The sequence below is a fragment of the Ranitomeya variabilis genome, chromosome 2 (genome assembly GCF_051348905.1).
Source record: "Ranitomeya variabilis isolate aRanVar5 chromosome 2, aRanVar5.hap1, whole genome shotgun sequence".
Taxonomy (NCBI): Eukaryota; Metazoa; Chordata; class Amphibia; order Anura; family Dendrobatidae; genus Ranitomeya; species Ranitomeya variabilis.
The window spans coordinates 189361072-189379755 of record NC_135233.1 but is presented as its reverse complement, the minus strand read 5'-3'; the positions used below and the strand labels follow the sequence as shown (position 1 = coordinate 189379755).

The 18684-nt window shown below is 49.3% G+C and overlaps 1 protein-coding gene across 1 annotated transcript in view; it reads left to right on the top strand.

The window, feature by feature from the left end:
- The first annotated feature begins 3787 nt into the window (after positions 1 to 3787).
- Positions 3788 to 18684, top strand: part of LOC143809219 (uncharacterized) — a 66548-nt gene continuing 51651 nt past the window's right edge. The window contains exon 1 of the mRNA XM_077292340.1: positions 3788 to 3876. Coding sequence (XP_077148455.1) covers positions 3831 to 3876 — 46 coding nt within the window. The 5' untranslated portion in view covers positions 3788 to 3830. The remainder of the gene's footprint in view (positions 3877 to 18684) is intronic.

The following is an 18684-nucleotide window of genomic DNA, read 5'->3' as shown; positions in this document are numbered from 1 at the left end:
AAGGAACAAATACAACACCATGACCAGACCACATATTACCACCAGTGACCGAATAATATCACATACAAGGAACAAATACCACTGCACCATGACCAGACCACATATTACCACCACATAGGACCAAATAATAGCATACAAGGAACAAATACCACCACACCATGTCCAGACCACATATTACCACCACATAATAATAATAATAATTTTTATTTATATAGCGCCAACATATTCCGCAGCGCTTAACAAATTATAGAGGGGACTTGTCACATAGTGACTGAATACAATACTGATCAGTAATAAAAAAAAACCCCACAATACTAATATCACCATCAGTGCCATTATACACAGGAGATGTGTACTTAGTATGCAGTGTCTGTGTACAGGTTATACAGTGATCACCGGTGACATTATACACAGAACCTCTGTATATAGTATACAGTGTATAGTGTCAGTGTATAGGTAACACACTGACTCACCAGTGACGTCTCTAGGTGAAGTCCTTCATCATTCATCCAGCACAGACCGCCATCACTTCATCCAACCAGGACTTGTCTCTGCAGGAAATAACACAGTTATCTCGAGATCCGCTTGCAGAACACATTACTTAATTTTTTCCAACTTCTACATTACACCACATGAAGAAAAAAAGGTGACATAGTGTCACTCTACACAGTAACAGGGCCGCCCCCCCCCCCCCCATTTAAAACAGTGTCCTCAAAAAATAAAATAAATACCTCACTGCAGTAATAATATCCCTTAATTAGCCCCTATGGTAATAATAATATCCCCCACCCTGGCCCCGTGTGTCTCCATCCTGGCTTCAGCCATATGTTCTCCCATTCTGCCCTCATGAGTATCCATCCTGCCCCATATGATCTCCCCATCCTGCCCCATCTGTCTCCATCGTATCCATCCTGTCCCATGATCCTGCACAATCTGCCTCCAACCCTGCTCCATCTGTCTCCAATCAAGCCCCCACTCATGCCCCCATGTCTTTCATCCTGCACTGTGTCTCCAATCATACCGTGTATCTCCATTCTGCCCCGTGTCTCCAATCATGCCCGTATCTCCATTCTGCCCCCTATGGCTCCAATAATGCCCCCAGTGTCTCCAGTCATGCCCTGTATCTCCATTCTGCCCTGGTGTCCAGCATTCTATCCCTGTGTCCAGCATTCTGCCCCTGTATCCAGCATTCTGCCCGTGTCTCATAGTCTGCCCCTTGTGTCCAGCATTCTGCCTCTGTGTCCAGCATTCTACCCCCGTGTCTCACAGTCTGCCCCCCGTGTCCAGCATTCTGCCCCCGTGCCTCACAGTCTGCCCCTCGTGTCCAACATTCTGCCCATGTCCAGCATTCTGCCCCCGTGTCTCACAGTCTGCCCCGTGTCTCACTGTCTGCCCCTCATGTCCAGCATTCTGCCCCCATGTCCAGCATTCTGCCCCCGTGTCTCAGTCTGCCCCTCGTGTCCAGCATTCTGCCCCCGTGTCCAGCATTCTGCCCCCGTGTCCAGCATTCTGCCCATGTCCAGCATTCTGACCCCGTGTCTCACAGTCTGCCCGTGTCCAGCATTCTGACCCCGTGTCTCACAGTCTGCCCGTGTCCAGCATTCTGCCCCCATGTCTCACATTCTGCCCCTCGTGTCCAGCATTCTGCCCCGTGTCTCACAGTCTGCCCCTCGTGTCAAGCATTCTGCCCCCGTGTCTCACAGTCTGCCCCCGTGTCTCACAGTCTGCCCCTCATGTCCATCATTCTGCCCCCATGTCCAGCAATCTGCCCCCGTGTCTCAGTCTGCCCCTCGTGTCCAGCATTCTGCCCTGTGTCCAACATTCTGCCCCATGTCCAGCATTCTGCCCCCATGCCTCACATTCTGCCCCTCGTGTCCAGCATTCTGCCCTCGTGTCTCACAGTCTGCCCCTCATGTCCAGCATTCTGCCCCCATGTCCAGCATTCTGCCCCCGTATCTCAGTCTGCCCCTCATGTCCAGCATTCTGCCCTCGTGTCCAGCATTCTGCCCCCGTGTCCAGCATTCTGCCCCGTGTCTCAGTCTGCCCCCTGTGTCCAGCATTCTGACCCCGTGTCTCACAGTCTGCCCGTGTCCAGCATTCTGCCCATGTCCAGCATTCTGACCCCGTGTCTCACAGTCTGCCCGTGTCCAGCATTCTGCCCGTGTCCAGCATTCTGCCCCTCGTGTCCAGCATTCTGCCTCCGTGTCTCACATTCTGCCCCTCGTGTCCAGCATTCTACCCCGTGTCTCACAGTCTGCCCCTTGTGTCCAGCATTCTGACCCCATGTTTCACAGTCTGCCCTCGTGTCCAGCATTCTGCCCCTCGTGTCCAGCATTCTGCCCCCATGTCTCACATTCTGCCCCTCGTGTCCAGCATTCTGCGCCCGTGTGTCACATTCTGCCCCTCGTGTACAGCATTCTGCCTCCATGTCTCAGTCTGCCCCTCATGTCCAGCATTCTGCCCCCGTGTCCAACATTCTGCCCCATGTCCAGCATTCTGCCCCCGTGTTCAGCATTCTACCCCCGTGTCTCAGTCTGCCCCTCGTGTCCAGCATTCTGCCCCTGTGTCCAGCATTCTGCCCCCGTGTCTCACAGTCTGCCCCTCGTGTCCAGCATTCTGCCCCTCATGTCCAGCATTCTGCCCCCATGTCCAGCATTCTGCCCCCGTGTCCAGCATCTCTGCCCCAGCGTGTCCAGCATTCTGCCCCTCGTGTCCAGCATTCTGCCCCTCATGTCCAGCATTCTGCCCCCGTGTCCAGCATTCTGCCCCCGTGTCCAGCATCTCTGCCCCAGCGTGTCCAGCATTCTGCCCCTCGTGTCCAGCATTCTGCCCCTCATGTCCAGCATTCTGCCCCCGTGTCCAGCATTCTGCCCCCGTGTCCAGCATTCTGCCCCCGTGTCCAGCATCTCTGCCCCAGCGTGTCCAGCATTCTGCCCCGGGGCCCCCTGGATCGCCGCTCTCAAAAAAAACAAAACACGAGTTCTTACCTGGCCGTGCTCCTGCGGCGGTCGAAGCTCATTCTCTCCACGCAGTTGAAGCACGCACTCACCGGTGGCTGACAATGACGTCAGACGCCGGTGACATGCGCACTGCGGCTCAAGTCAGCTGCCAGCCTCCGACTGGCTGGCGGCTGTTAATTATTGACGTGCGGGCACGGGCCCGCATGTCAATAGCGTGCCGCAGCGCCTGTAGGGGGGCCCGGTGAGCAGATGAGACGGGGCCCGATGCGGGCCCCCTTTGCCCGCCGGGCCCCATACACCAGTCATGGCTGTAATGCCCTGATGGCGGCCCTGATTGTTACATGGGAATCTGCCAGTTACTAATTGTGATGAGAGGACATGTCTGACAAGGAGATTCCTTAAGTTAGGGGGCTGTTTATAGGAGAGAAGTGGTAGTTCTGGGAATATGTCTTTCAATATTCAATATATGTCTCTCATATTCAATATGAGAGATGAACAACCTGGAGAGTGTCCCTGCATTGCCTATTCCATGGTCTTTCTGGAATAGGCAATGGAGCACATTCCCCAGCTGGCCGGCTATGACTGACTTTGGCGTCAGTGCAGACTTCACAAGCAGATACAAAATCCTTAATGTCTGTCCTAATGCATGGATGGCCACCAAAACGTCTAGCAATGGCTTTCCTTGTAGCAGTAACCTCAGTATGACCACTTAAGACGGAATCATGAAATTCCTGTAAGACCCGCAATCTTAGGTACACAAACAAAAATAATTTGGACCCTGGGGAAGTAGAAGGAGCCAACAACCAGGCTTTACGAATCTCCTCTTTCAGATCCGAGGTTACCATAGACACCACAATACCCTGAAGAATAATGGAGGATGGAGGTTCTGGAGGAGAAATGGAATCTAAACTACAAGGTAAGGCATCAGCTTTCACATTCTTATAACCTGGCCTCAATGTAATAGAAAAATTAAATCGAGAGAAAAACAAGGACCATCTGTCCTGTCTAGGAGTTATCCTTTTAGCCGATTCAATGTAAGCTAAATTCTTGTGATCCATGATCACCATAACTGGATGAACCGCCCCCTCCAAAAAATGCCTCCATTCCTCAAAGGCCAATTTGACAGCAAGTAACTCCTGATTCCTAACATCATAATTTCTCTCCACCGGTGAAAAATTTTTAGAAAGAAAAGCACAAGTATGCAGTTTAGTCAGAGTTTTGGGCCCCTGCGATAAGACTGCCCCCACTCCGATCTCCGAAGCATCCACCTCCATAATGAATGGTTCTTGGAGATCAGGTTGGATCAGAATGGATGCGGACATAAAACACTCTTAATCTTTCAAAAGCCCTGATAGCACCCGGCAACCAAACCTTGAGATTTGCCCCCTTACGTGTAAGGTCAGTAAGTGGTTTAGCAATTTGTGAAAACCCCTTGATAAATGTTCTATAATAGTTGGCAAATCCTAGCAAATGCTGCTAAGCCTTAAGATCATGAGGTTGAGTCCAATAGATTATTGCCTGCACCTTCCCAGGGTCCATCTTAAACCCTTCTGCTGACAAGATAAACCCCAAGAAAGAGATTTCCTCAACAGAAAAAAAACACATTTCTTTAATTTAGCAGAGTTCTCCCTCAGTCTCTGTAACACATCATGGATATGTTTCTGGTGATTGTCCAAGTCTGACGAGAAAATTAGAATGTCATCGAGGTATATTTTCTTCCAGTCATTTACTGATTCATAAAATTCTGAAACACAGCAGGTGCATTCGATTATCCGAAAGGCATGAAAGATTTTCAAACAGACCCTCAGATGTTAAAACCGCCGGTTTCCACTCATCACCCTTCTGGATGTGTATCAAATTATAAGCCCCTCTAAGATCAAGTTTAGAAAACACCCTGGCCCCAAAAGTTGATTATATAGGTCGGGGATTAGTGTAAGTGGGGCAGCGGGGACGCCAAGGCCACACAAACTTCACAGCAGTGAGTACTATTCTTTATACTGTATTTGTGTGCATGTCTGTGTTTAGCTTTTTTAGATATCACCGCTAATTGAGTATTTGGTATTTCTTACCATAATTAAAATAACATGCACACTACATTGTTTACAATCCTTAGTCTACATATCGCAATAGGTCATGTTTATGGTTTAATAATCCCTTCAACTGTCTATCAGTCCATTTAATTATACTTCCAGGTTGGATATGTACTGCAATTCTTTATGACATTTTGAATTATTCTGCACTAGCACTTTTTCTCTTGATATTAAAACCCTTTTTTATTGCATTGTCACCTGGAGCAATATTAGCAGAACTTTTATCTAGGGGATGTTACTTTTTCCATATTACAATATGTTCCTATGATGAATACATAGTCTACCACGGTGTCACTCTCTTGTCTGTTGATAATTTTGTAAGAAGGTTGTTTTGCAACTTTCTGTGTAACCTTGGCCCCTGCATTTCTGGTATCTAGCAGACTTTTTATTCTCTTGATGTCTTGTATACTTTAATAAATATTGTATTTTTGGGATTATACTCTTGGTGGTGGTTTTCTTCCTCCCAGTGGTTTAGTGATATTATTATGAGTGGAATGGGTAGGTATTTTTAACCGTGAACTTATTTAATTCTCGGAAATCAAGGCAAGGACGGAGACTCCTGTAAGAGGAAGAACAAGAACGGGTATACCTTTCTCACACTGGTTCCGGAACTATTGGGACTGTCACCAATGTTGCAGAGGGGAAGATTTTCAAACAAGGACAGACCCTTGCATGTGACTGAGGTAGGCAGGACTGGGTTAAAAAGTGCTGTGAGCGGGAAAAAGGACAGAGTCCAGGCGGGAAAGCTAAGCGGACAGTTGGGTGCAATATTAGCGGTGATAGCAGAGCACCCCTTGAGCACAGACCGACTTGACAGATCCCCTGTGTATCGGTCTGCTGTAAGTGGACAACAGGCTGCCAGTTTCCCGCTAACCTCCACATCAGTAGGTGACTCTGAGATGAGACCAGTGACTGTAACATGCGCACAGCGCAGTGAGAAGCAGGTGACTAGGCCAGAGCCCCTTAGCCAGGTATCTGTCTACACCGTGGAGCGAGGCCTTGTTCCGGCAGTAATTCGTACTGGACTGAGCACAGTGCTTGGTGTTCATGAGTGAAGGAGCACTCCACATCCTCCACCCGCTCCATGGATTGGAACCCTGTCCTCTACAGACACCTCTGAGACTTCATGTGCCGCTGTTGTCGCTGCCACCGTTAGAGAACCGAGATGCTACAATCAAGAAAACTACAGACTGAAAAGTTTTATTGCCTTTGTTTCTTCCTATCAAACTATCGTCCGTCCCTACCTTGTCCCGTCCTAGCTCCCAGTTCTACCCTTCTCCCTTACACACCTCCCGAGTCCTTACACACGCTGCGCGGAGTATGCTGTTGTTAACAAACATGTTAACTCTTGATCTGCCTCCTGTCTGTGATGACATCTCACGTTCCTGCGGTTTCTACATTCCCATCATTGTTTTTAACAAAGAAAAATCTACCCAACTACAGGCTAGGAGGAAGGACAGATATGACCCCTCCGTAAGCTCTCGTAAACATATTCTTTCATGGCAGTCCGCTCAGTCACCAACAAGTTGTAAAGGCGAGCTTTTGGCAATTTGGCGCTAGGAATAAGGTCAATAGTACAATCATAGGGATGATGGGGCGGTAGTATCTCCACCTCTTTTTCTGAGAACACATCTCTGAAGTCCTTCAGGTACCCTGGAAGACCCTCCAGACTAGCGGAGCATATTTGTAAATTTTTTAGACATTTCTTGAAACAGTTGGGACTCCATTTCACAATCTCCTTCAGACACCAATCAGTAACTGGATTGTGAGTCTGCAACCATGGAAACCCAAGTACCAATCCAGCAGGTAAATTATCCAACACAAAACAGGAGATGGATTCAGAGTGGAGTGCTCCCATTTGGAGAGTGAAATCTACCATTGCTCTCTTGACCAAATTGTGAGCTAACGGTGTCTTGTCAAGGGCGATGATTTGAATGGGGCATTCTAAACTAACTGTCCTTAACCCTAACTTCAGAACCAGTCCCAAATCAATAAAGTTAGCAGCAGACCCACAGTCAATGAATGCCAATGTTGATAATGTGGCACCCCAGGAGTTTGGGTACCACAGTAGTGCTGCCTTCCTCTCGGGGAGGGTAGTGCTATACCTGGAGACAAGTGAGATTCCCTTTGGCAGGTAATCACAAACACAACCTTCCAAATCCAGGCCAGAAGGGGGAGCGGAGCTCAAAACCCTGTTTTAGGGCAGCTTCCCTGAATAAAGATCCTGGTTTGGAGGCGGAGTCAGTTTAGTGAGTACAGACAGTCTGTGTGCGAGGACAGACAGGGACAGAGCAGAGTGGAGATACAGGACTCCAGAAGGGACTAGGAAGGCCTCCAGGGAGTCAGAGCGCAGTATCCGTGAACCGGGAGCCCAAGGCTTTTGTGGACTATAAGACACAGAGCAGAACCGGAGGGCAGAGAATTACATGGACTTTGCCCATATTTCCTGTGGCACAGCAGCACCTTGGAGCCTGGAGTCACCGTGAAAGGACCTCAATAGGCACGGCTCAAGCTACCTGCCATGCAGGTACCTGTCCCTGGACAGGAAAACGAATAAGGACTTTGCTTAGGACACTTAGTGGCAGCAAGAACTTCAGAGACAGTAAGCACATAGTTTAAAGCTCCTAACTGACCTGCCAAGGGGATTCCTCTTGTCTCTGGACTACCCTGACCTCTAATTCACCTGTTGCCGGTGCGCTGGACTGTGGCCTGTCACCCACAAGTAAACCAGGTAAAGATTTATAACTTGTCTCCTCCATTTATTCTCCGGCCTTACCATCTACGCCACACACCATAGGACCCCTGGGGACCTCACTTCACCTGTGGGAAGCATAACATCTGTGCTGCCGCAACATCCCCCAGGGGACCCGTCTAATGCAGTGTTGGTCCCCTGTTGACCGAACTCCACAGGTGGTGTCACGACAAACTTTGAACATTTAACCCCCTTTAACGTTGATCCCCGGGGCCACGGACTGAGTCGCAGCCACCGCGACATCCCTCATTGAATCCGGACCCGGTACCAAGTACTACACTGCCCTGTGGGCGCGTCAACTTCACCTGGCTCTTGAAGGGAATCATCGTATTAATCAGTACTTTATCAGTGGAAGAAAAAGGTCCCTTGGAGTCTGGGTGAACTCCTCGGTTGTCACCCAGACTCAGATTCTCTCCCGTTGGTTTGTTGGCTTGAAGACGAGTTGGGCAATTATAAACAAAATGTCCAGAGAGACCACAGTATAGACAGAGTCCGAGATCTTGTCTCCGTCTTCTCTCCGCAACAGGAAGACAGGCAACTCTATCCTCGGGTAAATGGACCTGCAATGGGGAAGTATAACATGCGGCCTGCTGGTCAGCATGTTTCTCACGGATTCTGTGGTCCATTCGTATGGCCTTAGTCATGGCCTCCATCAGAGAACAAGCATCGTTCCATAGAACTTTGGTAGACCAGTGCCAGAACTCAGTACAGTAGTCCTCATCTGTGCCAGGTTCATGATCTTAGCCTCCGTGACCTGGATTCTGTCAGGTTCGTCATAGATCAGACTTAAACTGTCAAAAAAGGCATCAACGGAAAACCTTTCTGGGGCTTGTGGGGACAAAGAAAATGCCCAGGTCTGAGGACCCCCTCGCAGTAGGGACATGATTATTCCCACCCGCTAGAACTCCTCCCCTGATGACCGGGGGCGCAGGGTATAAAATAACTTACTGCTCTCCATGAATACCCTAAACTGGTCTTTCTCTCCCAAAAATTTATCAGGGAGGGATATGACAGGTTCGGGAGAGACCAACCGTACATCAGAGTGTACTGACGTCACAGCCACTGCCGGCAGTGAGGCGCTATGGGAGGTTTTCATCAAATTATTTATCTGACCCTGCAACTGATATTGCAATGACTCCAGACTCTGGCAATCCTTCGGCAGATCCTGAGTGATCTGCATCAAATTCGCCACCTGGTCACAAAGCGTATCCATACTGGCAAAAAACAAACAAAAAAAAACGTAGTGGCCAGACGTAATGTGACGCTAGTCACTTCTCACGACCAAGCTGTGAGTCAGAGTGGTCAAGGAGTCTAAGGTCAGAAGCCGGGAGAGTACGTCATAAACAGAAGGAAGATACAAAGATACAAAAGTGTAGTCAGGTAACGTTCCGAGGTCAGAGTACCGGGAGGATAATGGATCAGAGCTGAAGGGGTTAAACAGGCGGGTAGTCAGAACAAAATCCAAGGTCAGGTAACAGATCAGAACATATAGTCCTCAAGGCACAGAGAGCTCACGTCACAAGATGAATGTACGTCTGACAGTGTTCTGGGAAACTAAGCTCAGTTAAGAAGCATGGCCATTAAGTGGAGTAATGAACACAAGAGACAGCCATAGCCTCACAGTCTCAAATTGGATAGTTGAGCTGTCAATCAACACACTGACAGCTTCAACACACCCCTATACCCTATTGGGCAGCCGAGCTGTCAGTAACTGCATCCCAGACACCCTGAGGGGCGGAACTGTGACAGCAGATCAGAGATGGAGAATGAGGAGCAGGAGGGGTGTAGGAAATGCTGTAGGAGGTGAAGGAAACCCTGACAGAAATAAAGCCAACAATCCTCACCATCGGGAGAACATGTGCCATGCCAGGGTGTGATTCAACTCCGGCCTCCACAATGTTCACCCAGTGTGCTGTCTGGGAAATGTAGCATCCCTGTCCCCAAGCGCTTGTTCATGTGTCGGTCGTTAAGTGGACAATGTCAGTAAGCGTGTTGGTAAGGGCACAGGTGATGTTCCTGGACATGTGCTGGTACAAGGTGGGGTCGCCACAATGGTACAAGGGACCGAGTACCGAGGAACAGCTGCCTGTTGTGAATTCCGTTCTCGGGCTCCCTCCTGTGGTCGTGAATGGTACTTTGGTGAGTTCGGTCCTTGGACACCCTCTGGTGGCTTTGAGTGGAACTGCTGATCTTTGAGGTTGGCTTTCTCAGCTGCCCTCGCTTATTGCTTCTGCTGGCTTCCCTATTTAACTCTGCTTAGATCGTTAGTTGATGCCAGCTGTCAATGTCTCAGTACTGGTTCAGATCTCTCTTGGATTTCTCAGATGACCTGTCTACTCCAGCAGAAGCTAAGTCCCTGCTAGTTCATTTGTTGTTCATTGGTTTTTGAATATATTTCTCAGTACATGCTATGTTTCTAGTCCAGCTTGCTATTATGATATTTCCTTGCTAGCTGGAAGCTCTGGGGGTGAAGAGCTGCACCTCCACACCGTGAGTCGGTGTGGAGGTCTTTTTGCACACTCTGCGTGGTTTTTGTAGTTTTTAATACTGACCGCATAGTTCCCTTTCCTATCCTCTGGCTATCTAGTGAAGATCCGGCCTCCTTTGCTAATATCTGTTTCATTCCTGTGTTTGTCATTTCCCTCTTAACTCACAGTCAATATTTGTGGGGGGCTACCTTTACTTTGGGGAATTTCTCTGAGGCAAGGTAGGCTGCTATTTCTATCTTTAGGGGTAGTTAGCTCTTAGGCTGTGAAGAGGCGTCTAGGGAGAGTTAGGCACGCTCCACGGCTATTTCTAGTGTGTGTGATAGGATTAGGGATTGCGGTCAGTAGAGTTACCACCTCCTCAGAGCTTGTCCCAGGTTTCTCGTTTTAACCATCAGGTCATTCCGGGTGCTCCTAACCACCAGGTCCATAACAGCTGCCGCCATGAGTCGGAGGAAATTCTACAAGTCTACCATCACAAATTGCAACATTTCCATGGCAAGCAACCTGTTTAGCATTTGTGCCTGTGGGTGGCTGGAAACTTTCTTTTTTGTTACAAGACAAAGTAGGGACAGGTAAACGCTGGGACAAGGATTCTGATGTGCCTGATGATGGTAAGTCAGAATGTTCAAGGATGTATGCAGGCAAGGAGGCATCTGCACCAGTATTTTGGACAAAGAATTTGGATGCACATAGTACAGGGGAAGAGGCAGTGGTGTCACCCGTTGGCACCAATCATGGACCCCGGCATTCCGCCCACCGAGTCGGTTTCTTAGATGGCATGTGCCTGATCATACTGGTGTTCGTTAGTTTCTTAGTGGTCATGCCCCTGCTGTCCTTGGCATGGCACAGGTTGCAAATGGCCATTTCGTTAATCTCAGAACTCTTTTAAAAAGTCTCAATCTGGGGAATATGCAAATTGTCTCTTCAGAGAGGAAGAGGACTAGAACTCTAGTGCCACCTATTGGAAGTAACAATCCTAACAGTCAATGTCGACCCTTTAACGAGCCTTGTCATATGACTTAGGATAATAGCCAAACCAGAATCTCAATTTGCAATCACTGTGTTTCGGGGTACTGCCCCTCGTCAGTGCAAAGTGGAGATCTGGTTTGGCTGATTGAGAGGCGTCTGACCGGGATCCAAGAAGTATCGTTTCCCCTTGCGGAACACCTAACTCTTTGACAGAGAAATGTATGAGTGTCGGTGCTCTGCAGAACAATTGCCCGCCTTGTCCCTCTGGTCACCCCACTGCCTCTTCCTGTTTGTTTCGGTGCTGCTGATCTCTCTCCCTTAGTGCTGCTGGCCTCGCTATGCATGCCAGCTTCTAAGGTTGGGTCGATGACTTTGTCATCCACCATCTCATCTTCCTCCACCGCACCCTCATCCTCCTGACTTTGTAACTTAACAACAAGACTTAGTTGCAACTGTGTCTCTTCATCATCTTCCTACTTATCCCAAATTTTCCATTCCTGTTCCCATATTCTTGAGGTTGTTTCTGCTCTAAAGTTTGTGCATCACTAAGCAACATGTCCTCCCAACCCTCATGGAGCATGCAGGTTGAAAGGTCAAAATCAAGAAATGATGTTGTAAAGAGCTCCTTGGAGTGTCCTAGTGTGGGATCACATGGAAGGGGCATAACTAAGTAGCTTCCTTGGTATTCGCTGGAGCCTCTGATGGTGAGGTCAGACTTGTGCGGCAGGAAGCTACAAGGTGCTACTCCAGGGTGGTGTCTGGCTGTGGCTGCTGATCCCTCCAGAGAACAGAACATAGACAGGCAAGCGGGCACAGCTGGCACTCTGGCAGACAGGCGGGCACGGCTGGGACACAGGCAGGCGGACGGGTACAACAGAGACACTGGCAGGCGGACACGGCTGGCTCTCTGGCAGGCAGGTACGGGTACTACAGAGACACTGGCAGGCCGGCACAGCTGGCACTCTGGCAGGCAGGTACGGGTGGCTCTCTGGCAGGACAAGGCTGGTACACTGGAAGAACCGGTAGGGACCGGTCTACAGGCAGGTACGTAAAACAGGTAAGAATCTGTTCAGACAGGAGGACTTAAGAATATGTAGAGAAAGACCGCAAGAGCGGATGCAGAGCAAAAGCTCAGGAGCTAGAGCCAAGAACAGAGACGCAGGAGGCGGAGCCAGGAGGAGGAGCCAAGTGCAGAAACGCAGGAGGCGGAGTCGAGAGCAGGAGGCTGAGCCACGTGCATAAACGGAGGAGGCGGAGCCAAGAGCAGGAGGTGGAGCCAAGTGCAGAAACGCAGGAGGGGGAGCAAGAGCAAGAGACGTAGAACCGCAAGGAGCGGAGCCAGGTAGAGCCGCAAGGAGCTGAGCCGCAGAGCGAGAGCTGAGCAGAGCTGCAGAGCAAAGCCACAGAGTGCAGAGCAAGGTCAGAGTGCAGAGCAAAGCTACAAAGAGCAGAGCTGAGAGCAGAACAAAGTCAGAGTGCAGAGCTGAGTGCAGAGCAAGATACAGGATGCAGAGCTGAGAGCAGAGCAAAGTTAGTGTGCAGAGCAAGACAGAGTGCAGAGCCCAGAGCAAGGTCACAGAATGCAGAGCAAGGAGCAAAGCAAGGTCGCAGAGAGCAGAGCCAAAAGCAGAGCAAAGCAAGACACAGAGTACGCACAGCAGGGAAAGGAAACCAAGGCAGGCATATAAACGGACACAGGAACAGGACTAGGCTAAAACAAAGTCAGGAACAGGACAAGGAACAGAGACATGGACACAAGCCAGGGTACGAAGCCCCTCTGGGTGGCAGACATAGGCCAGGGTACGAGGCCCCACTGGATGGCAAACACAGGACACAGACCAGGGTACAATGCCCCCCCTGGCTGGCGGACATAAGAGTAACAGAGACAGGGCCTGGCACCTCAGCAGCTAAGAACTGACTGAGGGAGTAAGTTGCCCCCACCAATGGGTGGGGATGTCTTAAATACAGGAAGCCTGATGTCAATTGGCTGGGGACACCTTAGCAAGGTGCACACAGTCTCAATAAGACACAGGAGTTGCCGGCGCCGCCCCCCTATGCACACAGACAGAGCAAGCACAGAGCAAGCAGCAGACATGAGGCTCACAGCATGGAGCTGGCAGCAGGGAGAAGTCACAACAAGGCCCAGAGAAGTAAGTGAGTTTGAGTGTAATGCAGGTGGGGGATGGGAGGCCATGCAGTGATGCCAGCAGGGTTGTTACATCGAGTCTTTAGGCTGGTGAGACTGGACCCTGTGGAAGATTGGGTGGTGCTGCCAAGTCTGCTAGAAGCATTATCTGCCACCCAACCATCTGTTCACACCGCTCTGGCTTCAGAAGTGGTGTACCTTGCCTTGCTGCAGAATGGAACAGGAACCTATGTGTCATGGATGGGCATTTCTTGTTCTCCAGCAATAGTCATAGTCACACCTACCCCACATCCTCAGCATCTGGGTGCACCATCATCAGCACTTCCACTTCCAGATTCTTTAATGCTTTATGCATCTTGTAATCCCTAGGTGTCTTGAAACAAAGTTTATTTTTAATAAAAGAAAAAATGTGGTCACCAGCAGCCATCAGAGCAGTTTTTGAGAGTTTTACTCCCAAAAGGATAGAGATGAGGGGCCATGCATACCAAGATAGCAATGAGGGGGCCATGTCTACCTTGATAGAAATGAGGGGGCCATGCATACCAGGATAGGGATGAGGGGGCCATGCATACCAAGATAGGGATGAGGAGGCCATGCATACCAGGATAGGGATGAGGGGGCCATGCATACCAGGATATGGATGAGGAGGCCATGCATACCAGGATATGGATGAGGAGGCCATGCATACCAGGATAGGGATGAGGTGGCCATGCATACCAGGATAGGGATGAGGTGGCCATGCATACCAGGATAGGGATGAACGAGCCATGCCTAGGAATGAGGAGGCCATACATACCAGCATAAGGATGAGGAGGCCATGCATACCAGGATAGGGATAAGGAGGCCGTGCATACCAGGATAGGGATAAGGAGGCCATGCATACCAGGATAGGGATGAGGGGGTCATGCATATCAGGATGGGGATGGGGGCTATGCATACCAGGATGGGAATGAGATGGCCATGCATGTCAGGATAGGGGATGGGGGCTATGCATACCAGGATATGGATGAGGAGGCTCTGCATGCCAGGATAGGGATGAGGGGGCCATGCATACCAGGCTAGGGATAAGAGAGCCATGCCTACCAGGCTAGGGATGAAGGGGCCATGCCTACCAAGGTAGGGATGAGGAGGCCATGCATACCAGGATAGGGATTAGGGGGCCATGCATACCAGGATAGGGATGAGGGGGCCATGCATACCAGGATAGGGATGAGGGGGCCATGAATACCAGGATAGGGATGAGGGGACCATGCATACCAAGATAGGGATGAGGGGGCCATGCCTACCAGGATAGGGATGAGGGGGCCATGCATAACAGGATAGGGATGAGGGGGCCATGTATACCAAGATAGGGATGAGGAGGCCGTGTATAGCAGGACAGAGATGAGGGGCCGCATATAGCAGGATAAAGATGAGGGGCCGTGTATAGCAGGATAGAGATGAGTGGGCCATGCATACAAAGATAGGGATGAGGGGGCCGTGTATACCAAGATAGGGACGAAGGGGCTATGTATAGCAGGATAGAGATGAGGGTGCAATGCATACCAATATGGGGATGAGGGGAGCATATATACCAGGATAAAGGGATATTGGTACAGAATTGACCACATTTTTTGCTTCAACTTTTTTTTCTTATTTCCTCCTCTAAAACCTAGGTACATCCTATGGTCCGGTGCGTTTTATAGTCCGAAAAAAACGGAATATATATGTGAAGTGGAATAGAATTTGGGTTGATCGCAATTCCATTCTAAAGTCGTTCTGTGTCATTTCCAAAGCACCACTGTGGAGGACAATAGTAGGAGACAGACATTACTCTGTAAAGAAAATAATTAAATGAGTAACCTCTGAATTGTTACCCTCTCATTTATGCATGAAAAGTCTGAGTTCAATAAATAATTAAAAAATTCTCTGGATTTAATAGGTGAGATATAAGTGTATTGTTCTGAGGAGTAAATACATAGTATACATATATGTTTTTCTTATCCTGATGAATAAGACTGTAGTACTTTGAAACACGTCGACCAAGTAAAGAAACCGCTGTCTGGATTTGGATCGATAACTTCATTACCAGCAGCACTGATCGTCCATAAATCTTCCTTCCCTGTGTTTTCTTGGACCCTTGGACCTGCAGCAGCTGGATCTATATGTCATGAAATTGTTGTGTATATTTAATGCAGGTGTCTGGATGCAACACACAGAGGGCCTGAGGTGGAAACAGTCAGGGATAGTTGTACTTCTATGTATATACAGTGATTTAAGCTAACTGTAAGGCCATGTTCACACTTTGCGGTTTTTACCGCAGAACCGCCGCGATTTTAATGCTGCGGGTCCGCAGCAGTTTCCATAGCGTTTACATTAACATGTAAACCCTATGGAAACCGCAAACCGCTGTGCACATGCTGCGGGAAAAACCGCGCAGAAACGCAGCGGTTTACAACCCGCAGCATGTCACTTCTTTGTGCAGAATCGCTGCGATTCTGCACCCATAGGAATGCATTGAACCGCTTACTTCCCGCATGGGGCTATGCCCACGTTGCAGGAAGTAAGCGGATAATGTGCGGGTGGTACCCGGGGTGGAGGAGAGGAGACTCTCCTCCAAGCCCTGGGAAGCATATTTGGGTGTAAAAAAAAGAATTAAAATAAAAAATCATGTTATACTCACCTCTCAGCGCTGCCCGCGGCGTCCGGTCTGGGTTGATGTGCGAACAGGACCTGCGGTGACGTCGCGGTCACATGACCGTGATGACGCCGCAGTCACATGACCGTGACATCACGAAGGGTCCTTCTCGCACATCATCTTTGGAAGCGGACCGCCGAGGAGATCGGGACGTCAGAGAGGGTGAGTATAGCCAATTTTTATTATTTTAACATTATACTATTGATGCTGCATATTGCTGCATATGCAGCATCAATAGTATAGGCGGAAACCCGCAGCGGAAACCGCGGAACAAGCCGCGATAAATCTGCAGGGATAACCGCAGCGGGTTTGCCCTGCAGATTTATCAATTCCGCTGCGGGAGAACCCGCAGAGCACACCGCAAAGTGTGCACATAGCCTAAATGATTAGTATTAGTAACTAGGTGGATCAAGGTTCAAGCAAAAATAATAATACATTTGAAATATCTATTAATTGCTAATGTCCCTTGCACAAAGGTGGTGCGCCCAGTCATCGGAATCAACCATGTAAGTTCTCTCTCTGCAAATCTGGTCTAAAGGCCCCGTCTCACATAGCGATTTACCAACGATCACGACCAGCGATACGACCTGGCCGTGATCGTTGGTAAGTCGCTGTGTGGTCGCTGGGGAGCTGTCACACAGACCGCTCTCCCCAGCGACCAACGATCAGGGGAACGACTTCGGCATCGTTGAAACTGTCTTCAACGATGCCGAAGTCCCCCTGCAGCACCCGGGTAACCAGGGTAAACATCGGGTTACTAAGCGCAGGGCCGCGCTTAGTAACCCGATGTTTACCCTGGTTACCAAAAAAAACAAACAGTACATACTCGCCTTTCGGTGTCCGTCAGGTCCCTTGCCGTCTGCTTCCTGCTCTGACTGAGCCGCCGTACACTGAGAGCAGAGCGCAGCGGTGACGTCAGCGGTGCTGCGCTCTGCTCTCGCTGTACGGCCGCACTCAGTCAGAGCAGGAAGCAGACGGCGAGGGACCTGGACACCGAAAGGCGAGTATGTACTGTTTGTTTTTTTTGGTAACCAGGGTAAACATCGGGTTACTAAGCGCGGCCCTGCGCTTAGTAACCCGATGTTTACCCTGGTTACCAGTGAAGACATCACTGGATTGGTGTCACACACACCGATTCAGCGATGTCAGCGGGACCTCAACGACCAAAAAAAGGTCCAGGCCATTCCGACACGACCAGCGATCTCACAGCAGGGGCCTGATCGCTGGTACGTGTCACACATAGCGAGATCGCTACTGAGGTCGCTGTTGCGTCACAAAACTTGTGACTCAGCAGCGATCTCGCTAGCGATCTCGCTATGTGAGACGGGGCCTTTAGTGGGGATCACCGAGTTTTCCCGCTAGGCCTCATTTCTCTCTGACAATTTGTATCAGAGCCCGTTGAGTCTCACACGCACCAAACTGCCACTCACAACCTATGACCCTAATCCCAGCCAACCACAGCACCGTAGAGGAAAGCTGGAAGTGACGGCCCTGCTCATATGGATTGTCTCTCCACAGTCGCAGTCTTCTCACAAAACCTATTGGTTTGACCATCAATAGAAGCCTCTTACGATTGAAACGGAGCAGAATAGGCGTCAGCTCTTGACGGGCGATGTCTGGTCTCCTGAGCTTTACTGGCGTAGGGCAAAAGTCTTGGTCCCGTCTAGGGCAGGAGGAAATGAGAGTCCTCCTGAGCAGAATCAGGGTCTTGCAGGTGATAACTGACAACTCTATTTTCGTAGACTTTCCATGGGAGCCTGTTACACTGGCCTTAACGGCATCTCTGTAATGAGTCTGCTCCACTCTCTTCTCTGGTGCCAAATCTGGATGCGGTCTGGTGCCCAGGGTTTTTATATTTTTATATCAATGAAGTCCTTCCTGTGGGTCACCACGATCTGGTCCAGCACACAAGGTCGCTCCCCCTGCAAAGCTTTCAACAGAATGTGTTTCTGCTTGATTTCGCTGGCCAGCAGATGGACGTCTCTCCTCATGACAGCCAATACGTCTTTTAACTGACCTGAGATATTAGAGAACAGCATCCCCATACAGGTGACAATCCAGCAGCTGTCCGCTGTCCACTATAGCTGACAGCTTGCTGTATCAGCCACGATCACTGTTTGCCCCATCCAAATCTGTTTAACCCCTTATATGCTGCTGTCAATAGTGACTACATCATTATAAATGGTTATCAGAGTGTGGGGGCTTCCTCTTTATCCAAATTGGTGCCCTAAGATCATGAATGTATGGTCCTGATGTTTGCAATGGCAATTCATGACCAAATAGTGGCCTTAGAGTCTGATGGCTGTTGTAACCTGTTCAGAAGTCAGCAACATTTAGGTGGTAAAAATACACATTTTCATTTCGTCATACCACTTTGCATTAATTCTTGTAAAGCACCTGAAGGGTTAATAAACTACCTGACTGCAGTTTTCAATATGTCAGAGGGTGCTGTTTTTAAAATGATATCACGTTTGGGGCTTTCTCAATATATGAGACCCTAAAGTCACTGCAAACATGGATAAGTCCCTAAAAAAATAAATTTTGAAAATTTCTTTGAAAAAAATGAAAAATTGCTGCTACATTTTTAAACTCCTAAAAGGC